Source organism: Parasteatoda tepidariorum, chromosome 8 (assembly GCF_982258835.1).
Source record: "Parasteatoda tepidariorum strain Cologne lab strain chromosome 8, Ptep-v5.0, whole genome shotgun sequence".
NCBI classification, from domain to species: domain Eukaryota; kingdom Metazoa; phylum Arthropoda; class Arachnida; order Araneae; family Theridiidae; genus Parasteatoda; species Parasteatoda tepidariorum.
In genome coordinates, this window is record NC_141762.1 from 3,353,844 (window position 1) to 3,378,304 (window position 24,461).

Sequence of the window (24,461 nt, forward strand, 5' to 3'; positions counted from 1 at the left end):
GCATTCTGTGGATTCAATTACGAAAAATAAGGAGTGTTATTTACTTGTCAATCTGTCTCATCTTCTCGCAGATCTCCTGTTTCTCGTCGGGTGCGAAGAGGTTTGGAACCTCTCCCACATTCAGGAGGTTGTTGATGTCTTCCAGGAAGGATTCCTCCTTAATCTGGTTGTCACTGAAGAGAAAAACGCCGTGCTGATCGGTGGCCGTGGATTTCCGTAGGATCAATTTGAGATCGTCTCGCCACTCTGTCATTGTGTAACTCTTACTTATCTCCACCTGAATGCAAAAAAAAGCCTAAATTAATTCTAACACCTTTTTACACAACTAGATCTTAAAAAAATCTCTCTGTTTTTCTTGAAATTAGTTCGGGCTTACTGTTAGAGGCCAAGGGATCTCAGAAAATAAGTAATTACCTAATACATAAGGAATTTTGCAATAACAAGGAAAAAATCAGTTATAAACATTTTGCCTACGAAAAAAAAGCTCCTAAAAATTTCGGCTTAAAAGAAAAATATTTGAAGGTCCCGTCATTTAAAAATGCAAGCAACAGTTTTAAGCTGATAATATTATACAGTTACTTAAAAATTAATAAAAATAATAAATAACTGGATAATATTATACAGTTACTTTTAAAAATGCTAATTAATTAGTGCGGACGATATTATTAGGTACGAAATCAGAGACGAAAACATGTTTTTTCCGAATAAACATACCTTTTTTCCCGATGAATTCGGATTTCTGACTCCAAAAATATAGGGGGTAGTCGCAATCTGGGAAAAATGGTCCCAATAGTTTGGTCAGGTCAAGTCTTGTCTCCTTAATGTTAATTTTGCTTTTTACATATTTCGTCATATCTCGAGATTTTTAACTGAATTAAAGAAAAATTGGAAAACAATTGTAAAATTCGGACATCCAGAAATAATTCCATGCAAAATATAACTTTTAGTACATATTTTTTTTTTATTATATTATTTAATAATAGTCGGAAAATTTTTGAACTATAGGGTACATAATTTTTAACATCATTTTAAAGAATGCAATTTTAAACGGCAAAATACAAAATAGATTCTGAGATTCTCAAATGGAGGCTGAGAAATAGAATTTTGAAAAAGTCAATTTTTCAGGAACTAACTATTAGACCCATTTACTCATATTTTGTATTCTGCCATTTAAAAATACATTCTCTAAAATGATGAAAAAAATTGCGTACTTACAATTCAAAATTTTTCCGACTGCTATAAAATAAACTAACAAAGAAATAGTAAATACTCACAAAAAGTTGTTTTTGCATAGAATTAATAATCTTTGGCTAAATGAATTTTATGATTGTGAGCAAAATTTTTTTTTAACTCGTTTAAAACATTTTTGAGTTAAGATGAAATACGCAAAAAGTAAAATTAACATTAAAGGCTCCACATTTTGAATTGCTCTCCTGATCAAGCAACTGAGAACCTATTTCCCAGATTGCGGCTATATTTTGGGGGTTAGAAATCCGAATAAAAGGTGAAAGTCATTCATAACAAAATAAGAATGCCTCACTACCCACCAGACAAATAATTTGGTTTTGTAGCAGGATAATGTTCTTAATATTTTTACATTTTTTGTAGGCATTTATCACTTATATAAGAGAATGCTTTTTCTTAATTGCAAATATAAACCGTTTACCTGAAAAAGTTCGTAATCAGATATGTGGGCAGCTAAGTGAGTTAAGGATTGCCGGCCTGATCCTCCAACTCCCACCAGCAAAGCGTGGCTCCGTCGCTGCTTCAAAACTCTCGATATGCGGCACAAATGTTCAACGGCGAATCTATAAAATATCGATATAATGAAATACATAAAATTCTCTATCACTACAAATTTGCGAGTGAGTGTCAAAGAGGATTAAGCATTCGTCTTCCAATGAGGTGAACCGAGTTCGAATCCCAGCGATGGTTGGGCGAATTCTACATCCGGCTTGCACCGACCCCGGTGCTGACGTGAAATATCCTCAGTGGCAGGCGGATCATGGGCTAGAGTCCCCTTGCCGTGGGATTTTTTCCTGGTTTTCCTCTCCGCTCAACGAAAATGCGGGTTAGTTCCATCAAAAAGTCCTCCACGAAGGCAAATTTCACCCAATATTTGATCCAGGAGTTCCCTTGTCGTCTGGATTGGGTTCAAAATGACAAGGTTACGGAGTTAAACATTAGTAGTCGTAAATCCAAAACATTAGGGAAGCTGTACAACGACAGTTATAAAACAAAATATCTAACGCAAACAGGGCGGATCCTCTTAACTACTTCGGTTTGAATGCTGATGTTTTCCTCATAGGTGATGACCTCCGAAGCAAGGACAGAAGTTCAACCTGTTCTATTGCGTAACAAGCTCTGCTTTGTATGTTCAAGAAAGAAAAAAGCAATTCGAATGCTACAGAACTGGTTTTTCGTTTAAATTCAGAGCGAAGATGAGTCTTTTATGAGGAAAATATTTACGCTTTGGCTTTACACACAGTCAATACAGTGAAACCTCACCAGAGCGACCACTCTTCGTTTCTCTGTAAAATGGTCGTTGATGGATGTTCTTGGAGGTTAACCTCCATTGACTTCAAAATTGTTATCGAAGGTACATGATTTTTTGCAAACGATTTTAATTTTAGTCAGTGTCATTTTCTTGGTGCCACTTCTGTTGGCGTCAATGAAAAGACGGATCTATGAATAAAAAATGATCCCAACTGATATAATTATGTGTAAAAAAAAAACAAATTTACCAATTACGAATGATGAAACTATTTTAAATAAATAAAAAAATTATGCTTTTCGTTTACGTTTGCATTTAATTTTAGATCATAAAAATTAGTTAACTCTAAAAAATGAGGAATGATTTGCTTGTTTTTCCTGAAATAGCTTGTTTCTTTCTAATTTAATTTTCCACTCTAAGAGTAAATCATTGATGGCATCGTGTTTAGTGCACTCTGACTGCAACATGATCGTCGTTGTATCGTCAAAAAGAGCTCTCTCTAAATAAGAGCCTCATACAAATATTTTGAATACATTTTAATTCGTTTTGTTAAAATTCCTTATTTGACCTTTGATGGTATCTCCTGGATGTTTTCACCAACACAAAATAGACGGAAAAACTTCCGTGTCTCCCAAAAGTGGACGCTACATGGAGATGGTCTTTCCTGGAGGTTTCACTGGAGTTAACGTGAAAAAATGAGAATTTGACTAGTTGCCTATTTTAACCTCTTACTTTCGTAAAAAGAAGTTAACTTCTTCTTAAAAAAATAAAAGATCTCCCGGTATTTTTTAAAAAATCCTGCCATGCACTTCAAAAGTCTTGACTCACGAGATGAACATTCACAGCGATGCCAAAAGGAATCTCATTTTCTTCTCGCAAACATTTTTGTCTTTCATAAAGCACGTACCTGCGTAATGAAGTCTACAATCATTAAGCAAACGAAGCTTTCATACAGTTTAGTTCCAATTCTTTACTGTAGAGTGGATGTAGCTTCGTTATAGCATTGAAGTATAATTTTTGGCCGTCTGAGATACATCCTAACGTTGTTATGAAGGGGTATTTCGCCCATAAAAATATACAAATTAATTTGAAGAAAAATTTATTTATTATTTAGAGAATATGACCATACTTAGAAATAATGAAAGAAAGAAAGAAAGTCCCTCAAAGGAATCAAGAGAATCAATTCTCTTCACATTAAGAATTTCTGCAGAGATAAAAATTCAACAGTTGGGGCTGAGAGGCAGAAGTGAATTGTTCCCAACGGACAGTTAGGGGCATGAGAAGAGATCCATGGTTGACGATTTATCGAAAGATTAAATAGCAAAAGCAGAGCCAACTTCATAATTCAAAATAGTTTTGATTAATTATAAATTTAAAAAAATAGGAATAATAATAAATTTTTTTTGCAAAAAATGATCGCCTGATAAACAAGTTTTGATTCACGTAATTAGTTACTGAATCCTAAGATTTAGCAGAAAGTAAAATTAGCATAAAAAAGCCTTTCGACAACTCTTTTAATTAAGGAATCTAGAGGGTTTTTCAAAAACAATTCACGATTTTTTTAAACAAGGATTAATATTTAATTTATTTTGAGCAATTTGACGCCAGGTATTAATCCACTCCCTGAAAACCGAAAATAACATACCTATTTTTAAATCTGAGATCATCTGCAAGTATTTTAATTGAAATTATTTATTTAAAGTGTTGTTTTTCTCAATTCAAATTTTTTCATCTTGCATGCAAGATTACTCAACTTGTCATGAATCTAATAAGTTAAAATTTGGTCATGCTGCTTAAATTGATACTAGCACTTGAATATAGATAAAAATTCATGATTCTTTTCCTCGAAATCATTTCCTTTTTTCTAAAAAAATCCAAAGAAAATTATTCAAAATAAGTTTCTTTTAGTTTAAGAAATACTTTTTATTTTTCAATTTTTTAATCTAGTATGGGTTTAAAAAAAGTATAAAAGAGTGTTATATATTTTATTTCTTTAAAATAACCTTTTTTATATAAATATACAAAAGAAATTAATTCTTTTAAACTTTAAAAAAATACTTTTCATCTATCAATTTCTTTGAACTAGAATAGTTTTAAAAAGACTATAAATTATTGCTCATATAAAGTTATTTCATGTCACTAACATGATTTTTATGACTGTGTTTTATTTGATTGTGTGTTCAAAACAGCATAATATCTTTATTTTCATCTTCAAATTTACGTTTTGAAGTAAGTTAAGTAATAAAGGTTCTTTGATTTCTATCAAAAAAGTGTTTACATTTAAATAATGGTTGTACTTATGATAAATTCCAGTAAAAAAATTCAGAATCCTAAGTTAAATTTCTAAAAGTTATAGAAAGTCGAAAAAAGTTGTACATAGATGCCTTCCTGATAAAATCGAAATTATCAAGAATCCTTACACTATAAGAATAATACATTTAAGATTGAAACTACCTCCTACATTTTAAGTCACAGATATCTGAATTAATCGAAAAAAAATATTATTCAGAATGATTTGAATTTTATATTTGATTTTGTAGTATTAAATACCATGTTGAGCATTTAAGTGACATTTTTAAGGTGTGTCTCTCAAACCATCAAAGTTTCATCTTTCATATTCTGAATTTCAGTGACATATTTAAGGTTCATCTCTCAAACCATCAAAATTTCAGCTTAAATTCTTATTTCAAAAGATCATTTCATTTTCAAAATTTTTTCAAAAGAACGTAGTAAAAAATGCAACAAAAAACTACATGAAGAAATATATCAAACTTGGAATAAAAGTTAGATTTAAGGAAAAAAAGATTGGAATTTTTTTTTCCGACTGGCTTCAGAAGGTCGAGAGTTATGAACACAAAAACAAACCGTAAAAGATTTCCATAGAGAATATTCTACTCAAAAGTAATACTTCTATTGAGAGAATATTCACTCAAAAGTACTACCTCTATTGTGAGAATATTCTACTCAAAAGTACTTCTTCTATTGAGAGAATATTCTACTCAAAAGTTTATGAAATGAATTCAAAAGTAATTTTTTGTTTCATACTAGGTTACATCTTTTATTTGAATTTAATCCTATGATTGTATTACTAAAGCAAAAGTAGAAATTAAAGCAAAAGTAAGGGGCGATGTTACGATTTTTTTACGTAAGAAAATCGTAATTAAAAATTATGATGAAAAATTGTAATTAAAATTATCATGTAATAAAAAACGTAGTAAAAAATGCCACAAAAAATTTGATGAAAAAAAATGTCAAACTTGGATTTAAGGAAAGAAAAAATTGGAAAAAAAAATTTCTTTAGAGGGTTTTATTTGTTGAGAGTTTTAAGCATTGTGAATTTAAGAATGTTGGAACTTTTTTACGCAAACATGGAAGGGGATTGTGTTTTGCTTATTTCTGCTGACTACGGAGGGAGTCCAAAATGATCAAAAATATGCTTACTTAATATTTGAGCGGCCCTCAGTTAAATTAAAAGTAATTCCAGTCATAATTTTTTTATTTTGTATAAATTATTCTCTATCGTTACCTGAAGAGTACTAAACTCATGGGTTTTTTGCTCATGTTATTGAATTCATCCAGATACCCTTCGATGATTGTCTTGAGAGAGTTGAAGTCCTGCACCTCCATGTAGAGACGATTGTCGGCCTTTGGATCACTGAAGTCACAATACATGAGAGATCGCGTGTCATCCTCTGTCACGACACCCCCTTCCTCCTCACTGTAGTTGGATAACAACTGATCGAAATCTTCGTGGAGTACAGATTGACTCACAGTTTTAACGCAGTTGAAGAGCCAATTTCGATCTGCCTCATCCACAAGACGATCATAAAACACCCGCAAAACCTGAAATGAAATCCTTCCTAAAAAAACAAGCTTCGTGGTGATAATGAATGGTATTTTGGGAATTTTCAAATAATTGTTTGAGAGAGGAAATATTTTTTATATCATTTAAAAACAATCTCTCACACTTAAACCAAATCATTATACTGACTATCACATAGCATTTTTAGTAATCACGCGGCAGACACGTTAATATGAATTTTTTAGCCATTTTTTTAAAAATCAAAATGCAAATTTTTGGCTTTTCTACGAATTCTCAGGATTAATATGGCTCTTGGGGCAAACAAGCGACGTACAGCGGCAAAATAAATGAATAACTTTCGATCATTTTTATAGATGTACATTCTGAAAAGTGTATGAAAATACACTTGTGTCCATAAATTAAGGATAATTCAGAATCACACGGAAATTGAACTCCAAAGTAAAGCTTTCCCCTGTAGAGTTATCCCTCACATCTTCAAGAATATGCCGTTAGATGACATTAATATAACGAGAGTGTAAAAGAAGGATAGAAATGGCAAAGAAGTAAAATTAATCACAAGCGTTCTGAAAGTCACTCACTATGCCATAACCGAATAGTTACGACACATACGGACGATTTTTTGCTTCGCAGAATTATCAGCCGTCTAGAATGTGGGCGTACTCAGACAAAAGTATCCGTGGAACTAGGAATTGCTGTAAGTGTCATCTTTAGACTTTGCCAACAGTTATAAGATGATTGAAAAGTCAGTAGAGGTTACAGTACAGGCTGCCCCCCCCCGAGTTATAATGCCGAATGAAGAGTGGTAGTTGGCAGTAACTGCCAAAAGAATCATGGCAACTGACTTGTCTCGTCAGCTATCTGCAGTCGCGGATACCACAGTTTCAAAGCAAAACGTGTACAGACGTTTAAGAAATATTTGTATGGATGATTGCAGGCCTTTAAGATGCGTTCCACTCATAGACACTCACTGTTACCAGTGATTAGCCTGGAGTAGTGAACATGAAATGTGGCCATCGTCAGAGAGGGCTTGTGTGATGTTTTCCGAGAAGTATAAAATTAACTTGCAGTCTGATTCACGCCGGACACGTAAATTAAAGATCACCAGGAGGTACTCGCTACCATCAAGTAAGCATCAAACATAACGGCGGTGCACGATTGCTCATTTAGGATGGATTTATACTAAGCTGCAGAACAGATCTGCATTTCAAATCGAAACCATGACTGGCTATATTTGACATCATTCTGGAACAACATGTACGTTTGTTTAGGGATGCCATAGGTGCAGAATTTCTTTTTATGGATGACAAGGTCCATCCTCTTTCTAAACGAATGCCTTCAATCAGAGGATATCACTAGCATGGAATGGCCTGCATTCTCACCTAACTTGAATCCTATAGAGTATGTGTGGGGCATTCTTGGCTGACGAGTTGCAGCGCCGTTAACCATCTCCTACATGTGTACCGAAAATTTGCTAATCATTGCCTGCTGCATGAAGTAATCAGCTCTAAGATTTGATACTCAGCATGCATAAGCCTTGCATTTCATCGAGTGGGAGATATAAATATGTTATCAATCATACCAACTGTATAATATCAAGTTTTTGTAAGGGAGATATTTTTTATGATATATATTTTTTATAATCATGCATACACCATCTTTTTTATTTTTTATCTTCTGTTTGATAAATTATCTGTTCTTTATGAATAAATCACATTTGTTTTGTTTCTGAACCTTTTATTTACCGGATCAAGCATTATCCTTAACTTATGGATGTGTATTTAAAAGTATTACGTATGTTATTTGTTACCATGGCGAAATATGCTTTTTTTGACACAAAGTCGAGATTTTTCTGACGAAACAGAACAATTTTTATTGCATTCGATTTCGCGTGTAAAAATAATATTTGAAACCGAAATTCATGCAACTCTGATTATTAGGGGGTCGACAAAGACAAATGAACAAATGGCATGAAAAATGAGATGCCGACAACGTTTGGCGGTGGTAGAAACAGGCATACCTAAAGCATCTCTCCGGAATCGTGCTGCCTTACAATTAAACATAAACTTACAATTGTGTACAATGAAGTAAATGAAACCCCACATTTAAAAAATAAAAGTGTTAGCAAGATTTTCAAAGTTATTCAATGCGAAAATTCGTCAACCTACGCAAATAAGTGTGAACCCAGATTAATAAAATAAGTATTAAGTGGTAGTAAGATTTTATTTATTGCGTAAATCTCTCAATAGACGCGATGGACTAAATCTTACTTTAAATTAATAAACTAAATAGAAAGGGGTATTAAGATTTTCTTTTCTGAAATAAATACATTTCTTTTTATTAATTTTCACTAAAATTAAAATACAATTTATTTTCTTACTTTAGCTACCATTTTTCAAATTTTTTTAATGATCATGAGCAATATAATCACAATAAGAAAGGAAGGAAGAATAACTGGTAGCACAATTATTCCATGATTAGTTTTTATCTCATTGAAACAAAATGTGAGTGACCACCACAACGGAGAAGTCATTTAAAGCTTACAATTTGAATCTGTAATCATCAGATTATAATTTTTTAATAATTTAGTAGTAGCTAACATAATAAAGATTTTCTTACTATACACATAGACTAGAATAGAAATATTAAAAAGGTTGTTGTTGTTGTTGTTGTTGTTGTTGCTTATCCTCTAATTGTCTGACGAGGTCAGACAAGATCCAGTAAGTTGTTGACCCTCAAAAAGTCGATTACAAGAAGTGGAGAAGCATATAAGTTCTCCTTGGAAAGGCCCAAGCAATCGAGGATATGTTCTGCTGAGGCCTGCTGGGCTTCACATTTAGAGCAGACTGCATAAGTCTTTCTTTCTTTAAAGTACGAGAGACTGTTCGTGTGTCCGCTTGCCAGTCTGGAAATAGCTGTTTGAGATGCTCTATCACCTACATGAACAAGTGAAGAGCCCGGTTCCTTGGCCGCATACCAATGATGAGAGGGAGGGATCCTCCACTTTTTTGATAAATGGCTTTTGATTTTGGATTGATACTCAGAAAAGGTAAGGGCTGAGGACGAAGATGTTAAATGACTACAGCCCTCCTTGGCCAAGCGATCCGCTTGCTCATTTCCAAAGATGTCAACGTGGGATGGTATCCACTGAAGATGAACGTCGTGGTGCTTTGAAATAAGTTGAAGTTTAAGAAGGATGGAGATGCTTGTTTTGTCTCCAACTTTAGTCCAGTTGTGTAGGTGTTGAAGGGAGCTGCGACTGTCCGACAGGATCCAAAGATCTCCAAAGTCACTCTCGTTGATTATAGCATCGATGCCCTGTTCAATTGCGATTAATTCACTTCGAAAGACTGAAGTGAAATCAGGATTACGGAGACAGATGGAGTAATTTAGCTCAGATTTTTCAATGAAGACGCCGCTACCCGCTAGGTTTCCGAGTCCACTACCATCTGTGTAAATTTTTACGGCGTCACTGGGAATCTCGCCTAAAATTTCCAAAGCTAGCTGCCTAAGTTCAGCTGGAATAAGATCTTTCTTTGTGACCGGAACAGAAAAGTCGAAGTGGAAATGGACTCGGGGGATTCCCTCTGAAGGATTCAGACAAGATTTTAAGGAGTGGGGCTCAACGTCTTCAGAAGGCAAATGCAGAAGTTCAGCATGACTGAATGGACTGTTTTTCTTCAGTCGCTGTTCGTTGCGCCAGTTGTTAAGGTAGAGAGAGGTTCTATTGTGCTGACCATAGCTAGAAAGGCCATAGCTGACCATAGCATAGATAAAAAGGTAAACAGTGGCAATAACAAAATTTCATTATTCACATTATTCTTGATTAAACAAATCCCTTTTATTCGCCATTTTATAATAAAAATTTTTATGTGGATGTGAAATGATGCGGATGTTTTTCCGTTTTAACTAAGAGCGGTAAAAGTGATTAACTACAATCTACATATTTCCTTCTATATTTAGTAAAATAAAAAATAGTATGTGTGGTCTGCCTGCGTATATGACATGCACGGAGCGAAATGGGAGTATTAAAGTCAAGAAACTTAACTTGAAGTTAAATGTAAGGAATAAATATTTAGCAGAAAATTATTTATTTCACCCGTAGTGACAAAATAATTGCATGATTATTTCTTACCTCATGAACCCAGATCCGTTTGAGGGCGGTAACAGTTTGGACTGTCTTCGGAAAAGAGAGCAGCAATCCCTGGACGACCCGAGAGAAGTCACGGAGGTTGAAGGTGTAGTGAGATTTGGCTGGAGTGGGTAAAAGTTGAAGGATGGCCTCTTTGTAGATGGTCAGAGTGCCATCAATCACATCACCTATGCACGCTTTAAAATCTTCACCAAAACCCCTAAGAAAAGCAAGCATCAAGTGAAGTCAAGCACGATGAATCATCTACACATAGAAAAATCGAAGAAAATCTCTACTTTAATTTCTTATTTTTTTATAGCCGTCATTGAAAACCTTATCCAATTCTGAGTTTACGACTACTAATGTTCAACTCCGTAGCCTTGTAATTTTGAACACAATCCAGAAGATCTCCTGGATTAAGTATTGGGAGAAATTTGCCTTCATGGAGGACATTTTGATAGAACTAACATTTGCGTTACATAGAGAGGAAGACCACGAATACCTCCCATGGTTAGCTGGACGACAAAGGGACTCTAACCCATGATCCATCCATTACTGCGGTATTTAAAGTGAGTCCTGTGGTCGTAACGAGCCGGCTGCAGAATTCGTTTCGACCAGCTATTGCTGGGATTCGAACCCGGATCACCTCATTGGGAGGTGAGCGCTCTATCTTCTGAGCCACCAGGGCTCTCTCTATTTTTTGTGGAAAGATCCTTGCACTACAGCCCTTGCAGAGCCCTGGACTCTCTAAGAGTTTGGACAATTATTTTCTGTTGGGCGACTTTTTCTAGTAATTTCAGGTCTTCTTCAATTTCTTCTTCACATCTAATGCTGGGTTTTCCACTAGACCTTGGTTCTCCTGCTTTCTGTCTTATTATCTTTTGACATTTTTTCCCGAGTTCATTCTAAAGATATGTAACCCTAAACAAGGAGAGCACCCTGGTCTTCAAGGTCGAGTTGGACTACCAGCCCCACACAAGAAAAATACTCATGTTACGACACGTTCAAGTGATTTATGGGAAACCAACATAAGGTTTTTAAAACAGATAGGATTCTTAAATGACCTCTAAAATTGAGCCATTAACCTGGATATTTTCAATGCGAAACTTAAGTACCCATTTAAACTTGTTGCTAATCATGGGGATATTGCATTTTTGCATCAAATTGATTCATAGTATATTTATTTTGCTAATAAAACTTTTCTGATTGTTGAAGTTTGTAAGAATTAAAAAATGCAATTAAGTAGAGCAAAAAATAAAAATAAGGTAAAAAAAACAATGTTTTAAAAAAATTAAAAAAAATTAATAAGAGAGAAAAGTTTTGAACAAATTGTATTATAGTTCATTAATTTTGAAAAATTTTAAATTTTGTATGTTACCGATTTACAATTTTATAATTTTTTATAGCCAATTCAAAAAATACTTGTCACAAATTTAGGAGTCCGCCTGAAATAATTTACCTTGTTTCCATGTGCCACATCAATATTTTGTTAAAGATTGTTCTCATAATGTCATCCTGGAATTCATTGATTGTGATGGTGTTAAAGTGTCTTAAGAACCGAGGAGTGACTGGATTACGTCCTCCACCTAAAGAAGAATAACAATCATTTTTAATTTTGGAAGTATATGAAAAATCTCAAAGAACTGAAGTGGAAATGACATTCAGTTGAAACAAGAATTTAAACAAAACTCTACAAGCTTTGAATGCTCAAAAATAGGCGCTCATTCTCAAGACTCGCAACACGTGAATGAATAAATATGAAACGGAGAACGTAAAGTTGCCAATGAAAAAACGAAAAATAAATAAAGGTGAAAAAGAGAACTAGGCAAATCGTAGTGGCCGAAACAGACAAAGCTGAGTAGGTTGTATTTCCAACCACTACAGAGAGTTAGTGAGGAACTTATTTCGTTATCAAACGAATCGACGTTCATATGAATGAAACAAGATAACAAGGTATCAAGGCAAGCTGATGTGACAGGAATGGAAAAAATTTTGAAATTATCGAAATTGAATTGATGCTCAAGGTTCTGACAATGTGCGGCACTCGATGAATTATTGAATTCTTAATGACGAACCTTTCTATCATGTTCTTTTAATCCAAAATAAAGCTTGCCTCATTTTACCGATCTAGCGAAAGTTGCAGTGTCAAGATAAGTGGTAAATGCTTCGGTGATATTCAATACTGTTAGTGAATATAACTGAAAATGACTTGAGAACCAAAACTGATCAATTTTGTAGCAAGCAGGGGAGAAAAACGGTATAACAACAAGTGTACAGTAAGGATTAGAAGAAGAGAGGGTTGAGTTCAGTAAATTCAGCAAGTATCTGAATCAGCAATAGAAGGGATAAATCCACAGTTAGCAGCAGAGGAGAGGACAAAGTTAAGTTTGGAATTTTAAAAAAAATTAATCTTAGCAAAGGTTAAGCACTTGTAAAAAGAAAATATTAAAAGCAAAAATTTTCTGGTAATTAGGGTGATTAGAATTAATATAAAGGAGAGGCAAAATTTTTACAATAAACAGAAGTGGAAAAAATGATCAGAGTATTTAGTTTTTGTTCCTGTTTAATTTGAACAACATAAAAAAGTCATATAAACATTTTCATTCATTTTTTAGTTTTTAGAATTTTTCAACCTAAAAAAAAAAAAAAACTTTTATTATTTTTAATCACTGTGTTTTGTATGAAGAGAACTCATTAGTCGCTGAAAACTTGGTTTTTTAATCTATGAGGAATGTCTTACCAGGAGGATCCATAGCAGCAATGAGCTGTGTGTCTACTAATTTGATTGGAAGGATTTCTTTCATGTCATACCATGTCCAGTGATCGAGCCACTGGCGCAACAACTCTATAGGGGGCTGGGCACCATATGTCTCCAGTTGAGGCATGTTAAGATCATCCACAAATATCACCTGCAAATATCATAAATGCGTTTTAGCATACTGGGTTATGTTGCATTCCTTTATAATAAAAAACGAAATATACAAGTCGTTTCGTAACAACCGCAGTCAGTAAAATCTCCATGTAACAAATATGGCACATTGCGAGAAATTTGCTATTCCGATTATTCGGTGTAAGCTGCCTATAACCAAGTTATCCTCCAACTTTCAAGAAAAAATCATGTACAAGTTTTAAAAAAAAAAAGTGAACCTTTTGTTGATTGCAATACTTTACTATTTTCTTCTTCGCAACTTACAATTTAAACAAATATTCAGTACTATCAATGAGATCAAACTAACTAAAATCTGTATGACTAAAAACTATATTTTTTATTACATCTAGCAAAAACTTCCACACCAGTCTATAATCTGTAGATAAGCACAGCTAGTCTAGGTATTTCAACTCAAAATAGTTAGTCAAAATAAAATAGAAAGTGGAAAATATGTTTATTTCATCTTTTAATTCCTTAGTTGCTAGTTTTACATTAAACATGGGCTCTTGTATGTAACGACAAGTTTATTATTGAGCATAATCATTAAAACGGACTGTATAAAGATCCCTGTCAAAAATTGAAATAAATTAAACAATTATAATTATTCGACAATGTTTGTGATTGTTAACGATGCAGCTAAAACGTATGTTTTCAAGCATCAAGAAATTTGGTCACAGTGGTTTCATTTGTTATAAAACTGTGAATTTTCTTCCTATTAAAAAGCTAGATAACAACATTTTTAATTTTCAAAAAACTCTGAATTCTCATATTTTTTCATTGTCAATTCAGACGAAGAAAGATAAAAGTGGACAAAATTAAACCTAACATTTAAGAATAACAGTTATGCAAACAGCTATGTTTACAAGCATTAAAAAGTTAAATCACAATATTTTTATTTAAAGAAAAATTTAGAATTTCTTCATATTGAAATCTGTCTTGTACCAGCTTTAAAAAAAATTTTTTTTACTCCATAAAAGTTATAATTTCATATGAAATAAGGGACTCTAAAAAACAATTCTTATTCAGTTGTCCATCAGATAGTCTTAGGCCATTACTTCAGTTTTAAATTGATTGTTATTTTGGTTAAAGTTTTGTACTTTCAAAATGAAAAACGCAGACACATTATATTTTCTTACCATTTTGTGTCCGAGTGGAGGGCCATAAACACCTTTTCTTCTCTTATCCAACTTTCCCATAATAACATTCTGCGTCTGTCCAGCACTTGTTTGAGCAGAAAAGTTTATGAATAGAGGTTTATAAACATTGGTATTAACAGAATTCAGGAGGAAATCCTGGAAGAATACACAAATAAAATGTAATTAAAGTGGAAGTTTGAAAAGAAGTTCCATTTGTTAGCTTGCGTTTCATTCCCTCTTAAGTGGTTTCGATTTTGCAATGTGTGCCTTGATTGAGTAATATTACCATGACACTCTTAATTTCTTTTTAATTACTTTTTTTTTCAAAATGAGTGACACAACGATGCATTTGAAAAAAACAGCCTGTATAGTTTAACAGCAGTGACCTTTAAAAATAAACAGTGAATTGAAATGACTCACAGTAATGTAGACAGATTTCCCAGTACCAGTAGGTCCCACAAAAAGAACAGGCTTCCCATGGTTCACCAACAAATTCAAAAGGTTAGCATAGCGTACAGTGTCGACTGTGGCCACAATTATCTGATTCACTTGGATATCTTTGGGAATGGCAGGTGCCTTGGCCACTTCATCTTTCCACTCCACCCACCTACCATCACCATCTCCCTGAAACAGAAATCAGCAGTCACTTAAAAACTGGACATTTTATCTATCAATCTCTGAGACTGTTTGAAAAACAATAAACCTCAGCAAGCACAACAATCAATTAGTTTTTCCATGATGGTCATTTGGTGCTAACCTTTCACATTCTATATTTTTTAAAATCCTTGCAAAAATTAAAAACAAGCATTGCATGGTTGGGATCAAAAAGTAATGTTTGATAAAGAAAGAAAAAGTGTGTTTTTAAGCTCTGACCAATTACTATTGAAAGAAAAAGCATTTTTTTAAAAATTGTTTCACAAAGATTCTAAAACTATGCTTTCAGAGCTATCATGACAAAGCACTATTATGATTATCAATTAAACTTTTTTACACATTGTAAGATTATTAAATGTTCAACCTGCATTTGAATATTTTGGAGTAAACAAAAATACAATGTAACTTTGGTAAAATTTAAAGTTGATGTTGAATTTTGTACATAGTAAAGGTTTAGGCACAATAGTACAATTATTTAACATGAATGAAACCATGATTCAAGTAAAGACGTTCGTATGGCCAATTGCAGAAAATTTGCATTTGACTATAACTCAAAATGATGACATTACAATACGAATATATGATTTAATACTGTGGCTTAACAAAACAAAATTTCAAAGAGAGAAGAAAATATCAATCATTGTAATAATAATGCTTATGATCAACAAAATAATTATCTTTTCAAGTTACCTATTTCCTAGATTAGGTTTTGAATTGTCTGTATCATATAAGTATGCATAGACACGCACCTAAAATTAACGAGAAACCTGAACCTGATTTTACAATGAATTTTGATTCTGTGAGGAAACAAATAAAATATTGTGGAAGGTGTTCCAACTGATTCCTATCAGGTACAAACAATCCCAAAGTAGAAAAATAGAAAAAAAATGCTTGATTGCTTGGTGCTTTTCCTTCAAAGCTTTGCACACTCTGTACTGCATAAACTGAACAATTGGTATCGACTTTCGGTACACTATCTGCTTTTTTCACTTCTTGCATTTTTTTACTAGTGACAATTGCTTTAATTAAAAATATTAAACACCAATTACATTTTTTATAATTTGATAGTAATTTTCTTTAAATTTCTTTATTAATTGCTAGAAAAACCTGTGCAGTTTCATTTATTTATTTACATATCTACATTTTAATCTTAAGCAAAGGAAATTATTACCAATTATCATCAATTAATTGTTATTAATTTATTTTTCAAAACGAAAGAAAAAAGCCTTTTTCCTTTATTAGTATTGCAAGTTTATTTCATCTTTGCATTATTTATAAATGCATATGGATTCCTGAAAATCTGCTTATCTATTGATATCACAGTAATGACAATTTATTTTAATAGAAATTTAATAAGTGCAATCCTGTACGTAGTACCCGAGGAAAACGTTTAAAACACACAACTGAAACGCATTTTGTCCACTTAACAACCTTCCGTTAAAACTTAACTTCTATCTCCTGAAGTCTAAGACCTTAGAACCTACTTCTTTAACATATTGGCAGTCGAAAATATTCCAATCTGCGGGGAAAAGTTGGCGTAGAGGAAGAGAAGTTTCGTGTACTTTGTCATCTGGTAATTTGCATAAGGAATACATTTCATCGGATAGCTTACTCTAAAAAAGAAGAAAAAAACCATTAGAGATAATAAAACAAACTTTCATTTGATTATGGTTTACTTATTGTATACCTCTCATGATTCTCAAATCAAATATTAGCATTTGAAAAACACTTTAACATTTTGTGTAACAAAACAAAACAATTTTCAGCAGCATTCAACTTTAATTCATCCATAGCAAACATTTTATATGACCAAAGAATACGCGTAAATGAAAAAACAACGCGACTAAAGCACAAAATAAAAATACAGAATTGGACATATTATAGTTTCGTTTCGATAAACGAGAACCTTCCTTAGTGTCGAAATACTAAGCGATATTATAAAAGTACAAAGATAAGCACGTGTAAAGTGGTTTAACCAATCAGAGCAGAGGAACAAGCTTAAACTAGAATAGTATGACCATTTCTGTAGTTTATGTGTGCTTTATTCACAATGTTTCTTGCTTAAGTCTCCGTAGTACATTGTATAACCTACCCCTTTTGAGAGAAAAACTACATCTCTGTTAGTGTTTTTATATCGATTGAAGTTTATAAGGAGTTTTCTTTAAGAAGCCATTTTTTATTTATTCTCTTAATTTTTATCCAAGTGGAATGCCACTTTTCATGCAGGGTGTAAATAACAAAAACAAAATAACAATAAAAAATAAATCTGTATTAATTAACGCTACATTATATAATCATGTTCAAAATTGAAAGGCAGCTGCACAAGATTGTAACTAATTTAATTCCTGGTGTTTTCGCATTAAAAAAAAAGCTTAGTTACGTCTGTATAATTCCGCACTGGAAATAATTCAATTGATAGCAGCTAACACACGATAGGTTAAGATTTGCTACAATCTGTCCCCATGAATTAAGGCTTTAGTGCATAGCGTAATTTTTGTTTTGAATTTATATTATAGATTGTACATGGTTTAGAATCGCAAAAACACGTTCCAAAGTATAATTAAAAATTAAATTAACACACAGTTTCGAGTAGTTAACGAACTACTATTTTCGACAACGTTACTCGAGCGCGTTGATTTTGCTTATTACTTATTAGACATAATGGGATACCTGCAAGTTTCGCAGTCTGGGTCCTCCTGATCTCTATTATGATTGGCTGTTTAAACGTGGCATTTGTTTACGATGGAACTGTTCTTTCAATTCTATTTCGAGTAAGCCAAGCTAGTCAAGCACCAATTCTCTTAAGTCACACATTCTATATTTTTTCAGAAGCCGGCCAGGTGGCCGAGTGGTTAGCGGGCCTGACTGCGGAGCCAGTGGCTGCGGGTTCGAATCCTGCTCTGGGCATGGATGTTTCTTTCTCTCTCTCTTTGTGTTCTATGTCCTTTCTCCTTTGTGTGGGAATGTGCGAATGTGACCCGTCCTATAAACGGGTTTGTGGTTGTGTGACGTGGGCGACGCTGCTCCACCGCCGTGGCTTCGCCACAGGTGCCCACTGGGTAACGAGAAGAGGGTAGCAGTTCTGGCACTTTCTGAGGCCAATGGACAATAGTTCCAAGTGCCCGCCATTAAAAAAAATTGAAAAAAAAATTTTTTTCAGAATAATTCTTTCGAATAAATTCTCGCACAAATATTTAAATTACTTCGCTTTATATTTCTTTCCTAGCACAAAGACCGGCACGAAGGCATGGGGAACATAAACAAACTAATTGTGCATCAAAGTTGCCAGGTGCGCAAAGCAAAAATGTATCAGGTTTACAATAAAATCTACAGACAAATAAAAAATCTAAGTTAAGTAAAAGCCGTAGAAAAGAAAGAATTATATTTCATCAAATTCGATGTGCGATACGGAGTTGCATTTCACATTAATTAACATTCTGACTTGTGCGAAAAAACTTTAACACGTCATTTTGCTTTTGCACTGACATCATAGGTCGCATGTGTGTGCAGGCAAAAGGAAATGATCATTTGGGTATTCGGAGTAATGACTAGCCGTCACGAAAGCACCCACCCTGAGCAGTTAGTGTACACAGGGCAAGGCCCCGAGTCACGCAAAATTAAATAGCACCATAGTCACGTTCAAGAGCAAGGAGACCAATAAACGGGAACCGCAACGATGAAGCAAAAGACCACGAGTCCAAAAACCCCTCCGAGAGGTGGCATCAAATCCTCTGCAGACACAGCTAAAACAGTGTCGACAGCAGGAAGACCACCACCACACCGCGATCCACCGAGCTGCCCCAAGCCTGGAAGGTCCTAAACCAAGGAACTTTATTAAAATTTACAAACAAATTGAGCAGAAAAAATACATTTCAAAGTTGGTATGTACAGCAGATTGAATGGAGCCATCAGGCTTACAAATCGATGTTGTATTAAATTAGCTCCAATAGTCGGCTCTCCTTTGGATTCCCTAGACTACTCTCTTCTGTGACGTGCAGTTCCTGCTGAGGGCACTATGGTCTGTCAGTCCGCAAGTTAGAGCCGAACTGAATGTTCGTCTCATGACAGTTGACGCACTTAGGTTTACCTTCACAGGTAGCAGCATGGTGACCTGCCTCGTTACACTTTGAGCAAGATTCGTTGTGGCCGCAGTCTTTGGCCATGTGCCCGAGTCGGTTACAGTTGTAGCATCTGAGCTGTCTTAAGTACTCTTTTACTTTATGACATTTCCAACTGATGTTGACACTCTCTCGTTTTAGGAGCCTCTTAAAACTCATTGGCCTCATAGTAACGTCCCATTGCACTCCTTTTTTAGCTTTTATAGGGAATGTTACTTCAAATTCCCCTTCTTTAAAATCATCACTGTTCTCTCTTAGGCTTTTGGAGAGGTTTTCTTTTGTGATTTTTTCAGGTAGCTCAAATATTATAATAAGCGGTTTGCGTCTAGGAGGCACTTCACAAGTCATTTTGTTACTAAGGTCTTTCTCTTTTAACAGTGCTAGATCTTGTCTAGTCTCCAACTCTACCATCATGTCTCCCTTTTGTGTTTTTCTTAGCTCTTTGACTTTAAGTTCTATTTCTTCAGGATCAATCTTTTTCTTCAAAGCCTCTTCGATCGCCTCTGGAGTAAAGTTTTCTTTTGATTTAATCATTAAGATGTGTATTTTTGCCTTTTTCGAAAGATGTGCTTCTCGGGTGAGTTTCACTGCATCTGCGTATGTTTTCGCCTTTTTTTTTCATTATCGTTTTTGATCATCTCGGGAAGTGCTCTTTCAGCCTCCATCTGCAAACCCTTCGTTTACGATTAAACATCATTTTGTCTCGCATATTCAGGACAAACTCTTGTGTTATACCCATTATCTTTATGACTGCAGTCGTTGTTAACATTTTCCCTGTTAGCTCACTAAGAGTCCGATTCAATTTTTCCAGCAAGTATTGGGCCGTGGCCGTCCACTCTTTCTGACTTTCTTCAGAAGATTCTTCATAGCCAGCAAGAGCAAACTTATCTTCCGAGCTCTCAAGCATCTTTAACTCAATCAGGTAGCTCTACCATGTGTGGGTATCTGTGATCTTCTTCTTCCTGAAGTGCATGTTCCCAATTCATCAAAGTAAGTATTTAATAAACGTGGTAAAAAAAGCTTTCTGCATAACCAGTTTTTTTTTCATTAAATAAAGCTGTAATCAAGAAAACATGACTGATTTTTATTTTTTTAAATAATTCCAACAAAATCATTTGCCGACTAGAAACAAATGCGTTTTAAATACAATAATGCTTTTAATGTTAAGCCTATGTGAAATTAAAGGGGCAAATTTTAGGTTCACTGGCTAATATTACCACGTCCACCCGCTGTTCAAATTTCAGAATAATAGCCCAAATAGTTCTGAAATTTAAAACAAAAAAGACAAACAAGCTTTTGCTTCCTTTTATTATAACAGACTTTCGTTCAATGAAGATTTCACATAAAATAATAAGATTATTACTACATTATTCTTATGGAGTTTTTCATAATATTTTTTAATTGATTTCTGTAATATTTTATATCAAACTTATGATATAATGAGATTTAATACAAAATGTACATAGGGTATTCCATAACCCTATATACGTTTAGTTTTAGACACCTGTATAAGAAGTGAAAAATATTCACTTTAGGAGTTGCAAATTAATATTTTGAATGATTAAATCAAAAAAGTACCAAGTCAAACTATTCATATTTTAAAAATAACAAAACAAAAGAGTAATTAAAAAGAAATTTTAAAAAAAAACACACTTTACTTAAAAAATGAACTTAGAATAAGGGAAGAGCATTTTAATTTATACCAATATATATACTAGTTTTGATGATTTTAAAAACGTACTGTCAAAAACTTTTGCTTTTCCTCACTTAAATGTTAATTTGTAATCCCTGACGTGAATATATTTTTTACTTTAATGTTTTCCAAATATTCCAAAATTATATTTGAAAGGAACACCTGCTATAAAACTCCTTACGTAATGAAAAGGATAAAAATTAAAAATAAATTTAGAAAATTAACAGCTGATTTAAAAACAAATTGCTATTTATGCAAAAGTAATAGATCTACACATATTTGTTTTAAAAATATTAATTACTAAGAAAGGAAAATAACTTACGTTTAAAAGATCCTGGAAAATTAAATTCAGTTCTTTTCGGCCATCTTCATTAGTTGTAGAACACAAAGACCAAATTGCAGAAAATAAGAAACAACACTGAAATAAAAAATAAAACAATTAAACATAGTAAGACTATTTAGTCTTCTCTAACTTAAATTCATGCTGACAACCGACCCATGCGATAATTCCCTCAACATTTTCTCAAAAATACTTAAAACTAAAATAGTTATTAAATTAACTTATGCTTTAGAATAAAATTTTGGTAACGTAGTGTAATTTAAATATTCTAAAAACTCTTCTAATTTCGGATAATAGAGGATAGAAAATGATTTTATACAAAATGATACAAAATAATGATTGACAAAATGATGAAGTTAAATTGAATTTTCTTCAAAAATAAAATTGCTTTCACAATAAATTTTCAAAAGGAGGTATAAATAAGACACAGAAAGGGAGACACTGTTTCATTTATTCTATTGCAATATTGTTCTTCTTCTATTCAGCCTATTCCCGACCGTGTTTCATGTTCTGTACGATAGAGGGTAGTATTTGTGGAGGTTGTTTTCAACTTCCGGTAAAAGAATTTCTGCTGATGTAAACTAAATTGCATAAATCCGCATCTCTACGATCGGGAAATTGCCTATTAATATAGGATAATTTCCCAAAGTAATTTTTTTACATATCATCATCTGATAATTTAAAATAGGAAGAACACATTTTTTTGCAAAAACACGTCACAAAATTAAATTTAGAGCAATTGAGTATTCCGAGTATATACAAACAAACTCGGAACGTCAAAAAAAGAAAAAGTCACGTCAATGCTATGACGTCAGAAGAGGACCTCAAGACTTCCGGTAAGATTTATTTGTTTTTTTATGCTAGATGGTGAATACGGGACATTTCATAATCACTACACATAATATATATTTTTGAAATCCTTGCCCAAAGGAAAGCAAAAAATATAAACGTTAGCAGCTACAAACCTTACATATATCTTAAAGGCGGGGAATGTGAAATACCATGTATATAAAGATTGATGAAGTCAAAATTTTAACATTTAAAAACATACTTACATATTTAAATAATAAAAATCTAAAAACATCTTATTTTGTCCCAAGCATGCTTATACAGAGATAACAGCAGAGAAAAGATTCCTTTAAAACTGGTTTTACATTAAAATTTGACAATTATTCTTAGTTTTATTTAGTCCAAAAGACGTGAAGTCTAGTAGATATATTGAATTGAAATTAACATTGCGCGAATTTTTATTTACTTTTGAACACGGGATTTCTTTAAAACTGATTACATTTTTAAAAAACGGCGTTATACTTTCCAAAAATACCCATTGCTTATAGCCATAACAAAAAGAAGAAGAAAAATTCTCTTTTAGTACCAACAGAGCGCTAATATAATGAAACTATTTTACGAATTTTCAAAATTTCCTACGACGATGAATTCTTATTACAATAATGGCATCGCATACATGTTGAAAAATATCATCCTATTTTACCTAAAACTCATTAGGCCTAGCACATATTTAGAACAAACATCGGGTGGACAATCTGTAATTTTTTTATTACTTTTTTCGACACAGGATTCCCTTTAAACTTGTTTCATATGAAAAAAGGAAGTCATAATCCTATTTTTCCATTTACCATTGTAGATAACATCAGTAACCATCGGAAGTGATATGATCATGCCTACTTCGATGAATGGCTCACATTGAACAGTTGAGAAGTTTTTTGTGACTACGTCATCGTCCACCTCACGCCGTAGCTTCTTAATCTCATTTACACAAAACGGGATCCTGCCCTCACTCGACTACTAACAACAACACAGGAGAGACCACACAAAACCGTGAACTTAATGCAGCTCTCACGACAAACCCTCCAAATTCGGCAAATTTAATAGAGTTCTCACCACAAGCTCTCAAAGCTCGATGAACTTAATACAGCTCTCCCGGTCTTTCGTAAATACAGCAACTAGTGGTATCGGTTCATTGAATTCTATCCCTGATAAAATTCTGGTGGGGAAGTGGCATGACTACCACTAATATAAGTAAACATCAATTCAGTAGTGCTAACTCGACTCAATCTTGAGGTTAATTAGTAGACTATAATTAGTAAATGTATTTATAAAAAAAAAAATTTAAAAAATTCTATTAACTGCAAGGTATTAAGTTATTTCTATTGGGTTCACATGTACCGCTAACGTAAGGAAGGACAATACACAAACTTTTTGTATTTTTATAATTTTCTAATAACATCGCAATTTTTCATGGATGTGAGTCTTTGATTCCTTTACGAGCTGCACAATCATTACTAGTTTCGCACTAATTTTCAACCCCTGATCGCGATTCATCCGAAATGAAACGCTCTAAAACTTTATACAACGTGTTCAAGATTCCGAAATGCGCTAATATGCATTTCTTTCATCACACAGGTAACCATTGAGCATGGTAGCATAAGTTGCAGTTTTGCACTCTTTCCATCATTGGAATGCTCAGTTTTGGTGCGGAACACCTTTCCCATAGCGTAGAGAATCCTATACAGCCTTCGTATCATTTCGTTGCTGAACTAAAACATGATAATTCACTTCCTCATTTGAAATTGTCATCATTTCTGAAACATGTTTTATCTGAGTATCATTCAATGGGATACCTGCAAGTGATGTAGTGTGTGGTATCTCGATCCTGATGGGTTGCTGACACGCGGCATATGTTTACTTTAGCAACTGTTCTTTCGATTCTATTTCGAGTAGGCCAAGCCCATCAAGTATCAATTCTCTTAAGTGACATCTCCTTCACAAAAATATTTTTTCAAAGATTTCAATTCTTTCGCTATATATTTCTTAACACAAACACAAGTATGAAGCCATGTGAAACATAAACAAACTATATATGCATCGAAGTTACCAGGTATGCAAAATAAAAATGTATCACGGTTACAATAAAATACTTAAACAAATAATGAATCTAAACTAATAATAAATCAAATCTAATTCGATGTGCGATACGGCGCTGTATATAATTAACTTATCGTTAATTAACATTCGAACTTATGTAGAGGAACTTAGAATACATTTGCTGATAAGGATAACATTAGATTTAAGAACTTTTTGCTGATAAAGATTAGCTGGCGCTGACGTCATAATTCACATGTGT

At 33.4% G+C, this 24,461-nt stretch overlaps 1 protein-coding gene across 1 annotated transcript in view; it reads right to left on the reverse strand.

Moving 5' to 3' along the window:
* Dhc36C (Dynein heavy chain at 36C) overlaps window positions 1–24,461 on the reverse strand; it is a 117,334-nt gene that overhangs the window by 51,842 nt on the left and 41,031 nt on the right. The window contains exons 21-30 of the mRNA XM_087149732.1: window positions 21,299–21,394; window positions 16,650–16,778; window positions 14,932–15,135; window positions 14,512–14,667; window positions 13,187–13,355; window positions 11,906–12,032; window positions 10,450–10,666; window positions 6,021–6,337; window positions 1,667–1,808; window positions 45–277 (exon numbers count right to left, since the gene is read on the reverse strand). Of these exons, the coding sequence (XP_087005858.1) occupies window positions 45–277; window positions 1,667–1,808; window positions 6,021–6,337; window positions 10,450–10,666; window positions 11,906–12,032; window positions 13,187–13,355; window positions 14,512–14,667; window positions 14,932–15,135; window positions 16,650–16,778; window positions 21,299–21,394 (1,790 nt within the window). The remainder of the gene's footprint in view (window positions 1–44; window positions 278–1,666; window positions 1,809–6,020; window positions 6,338–10,449; window positions 10,667–11,905; window positions 12,033–13,186; window positions 13,356–14,511; window positions 14,668–14,931; window positions 15,136–16,649; window positions 16,779–21,298; window positions 21,395–24,461) is intronic.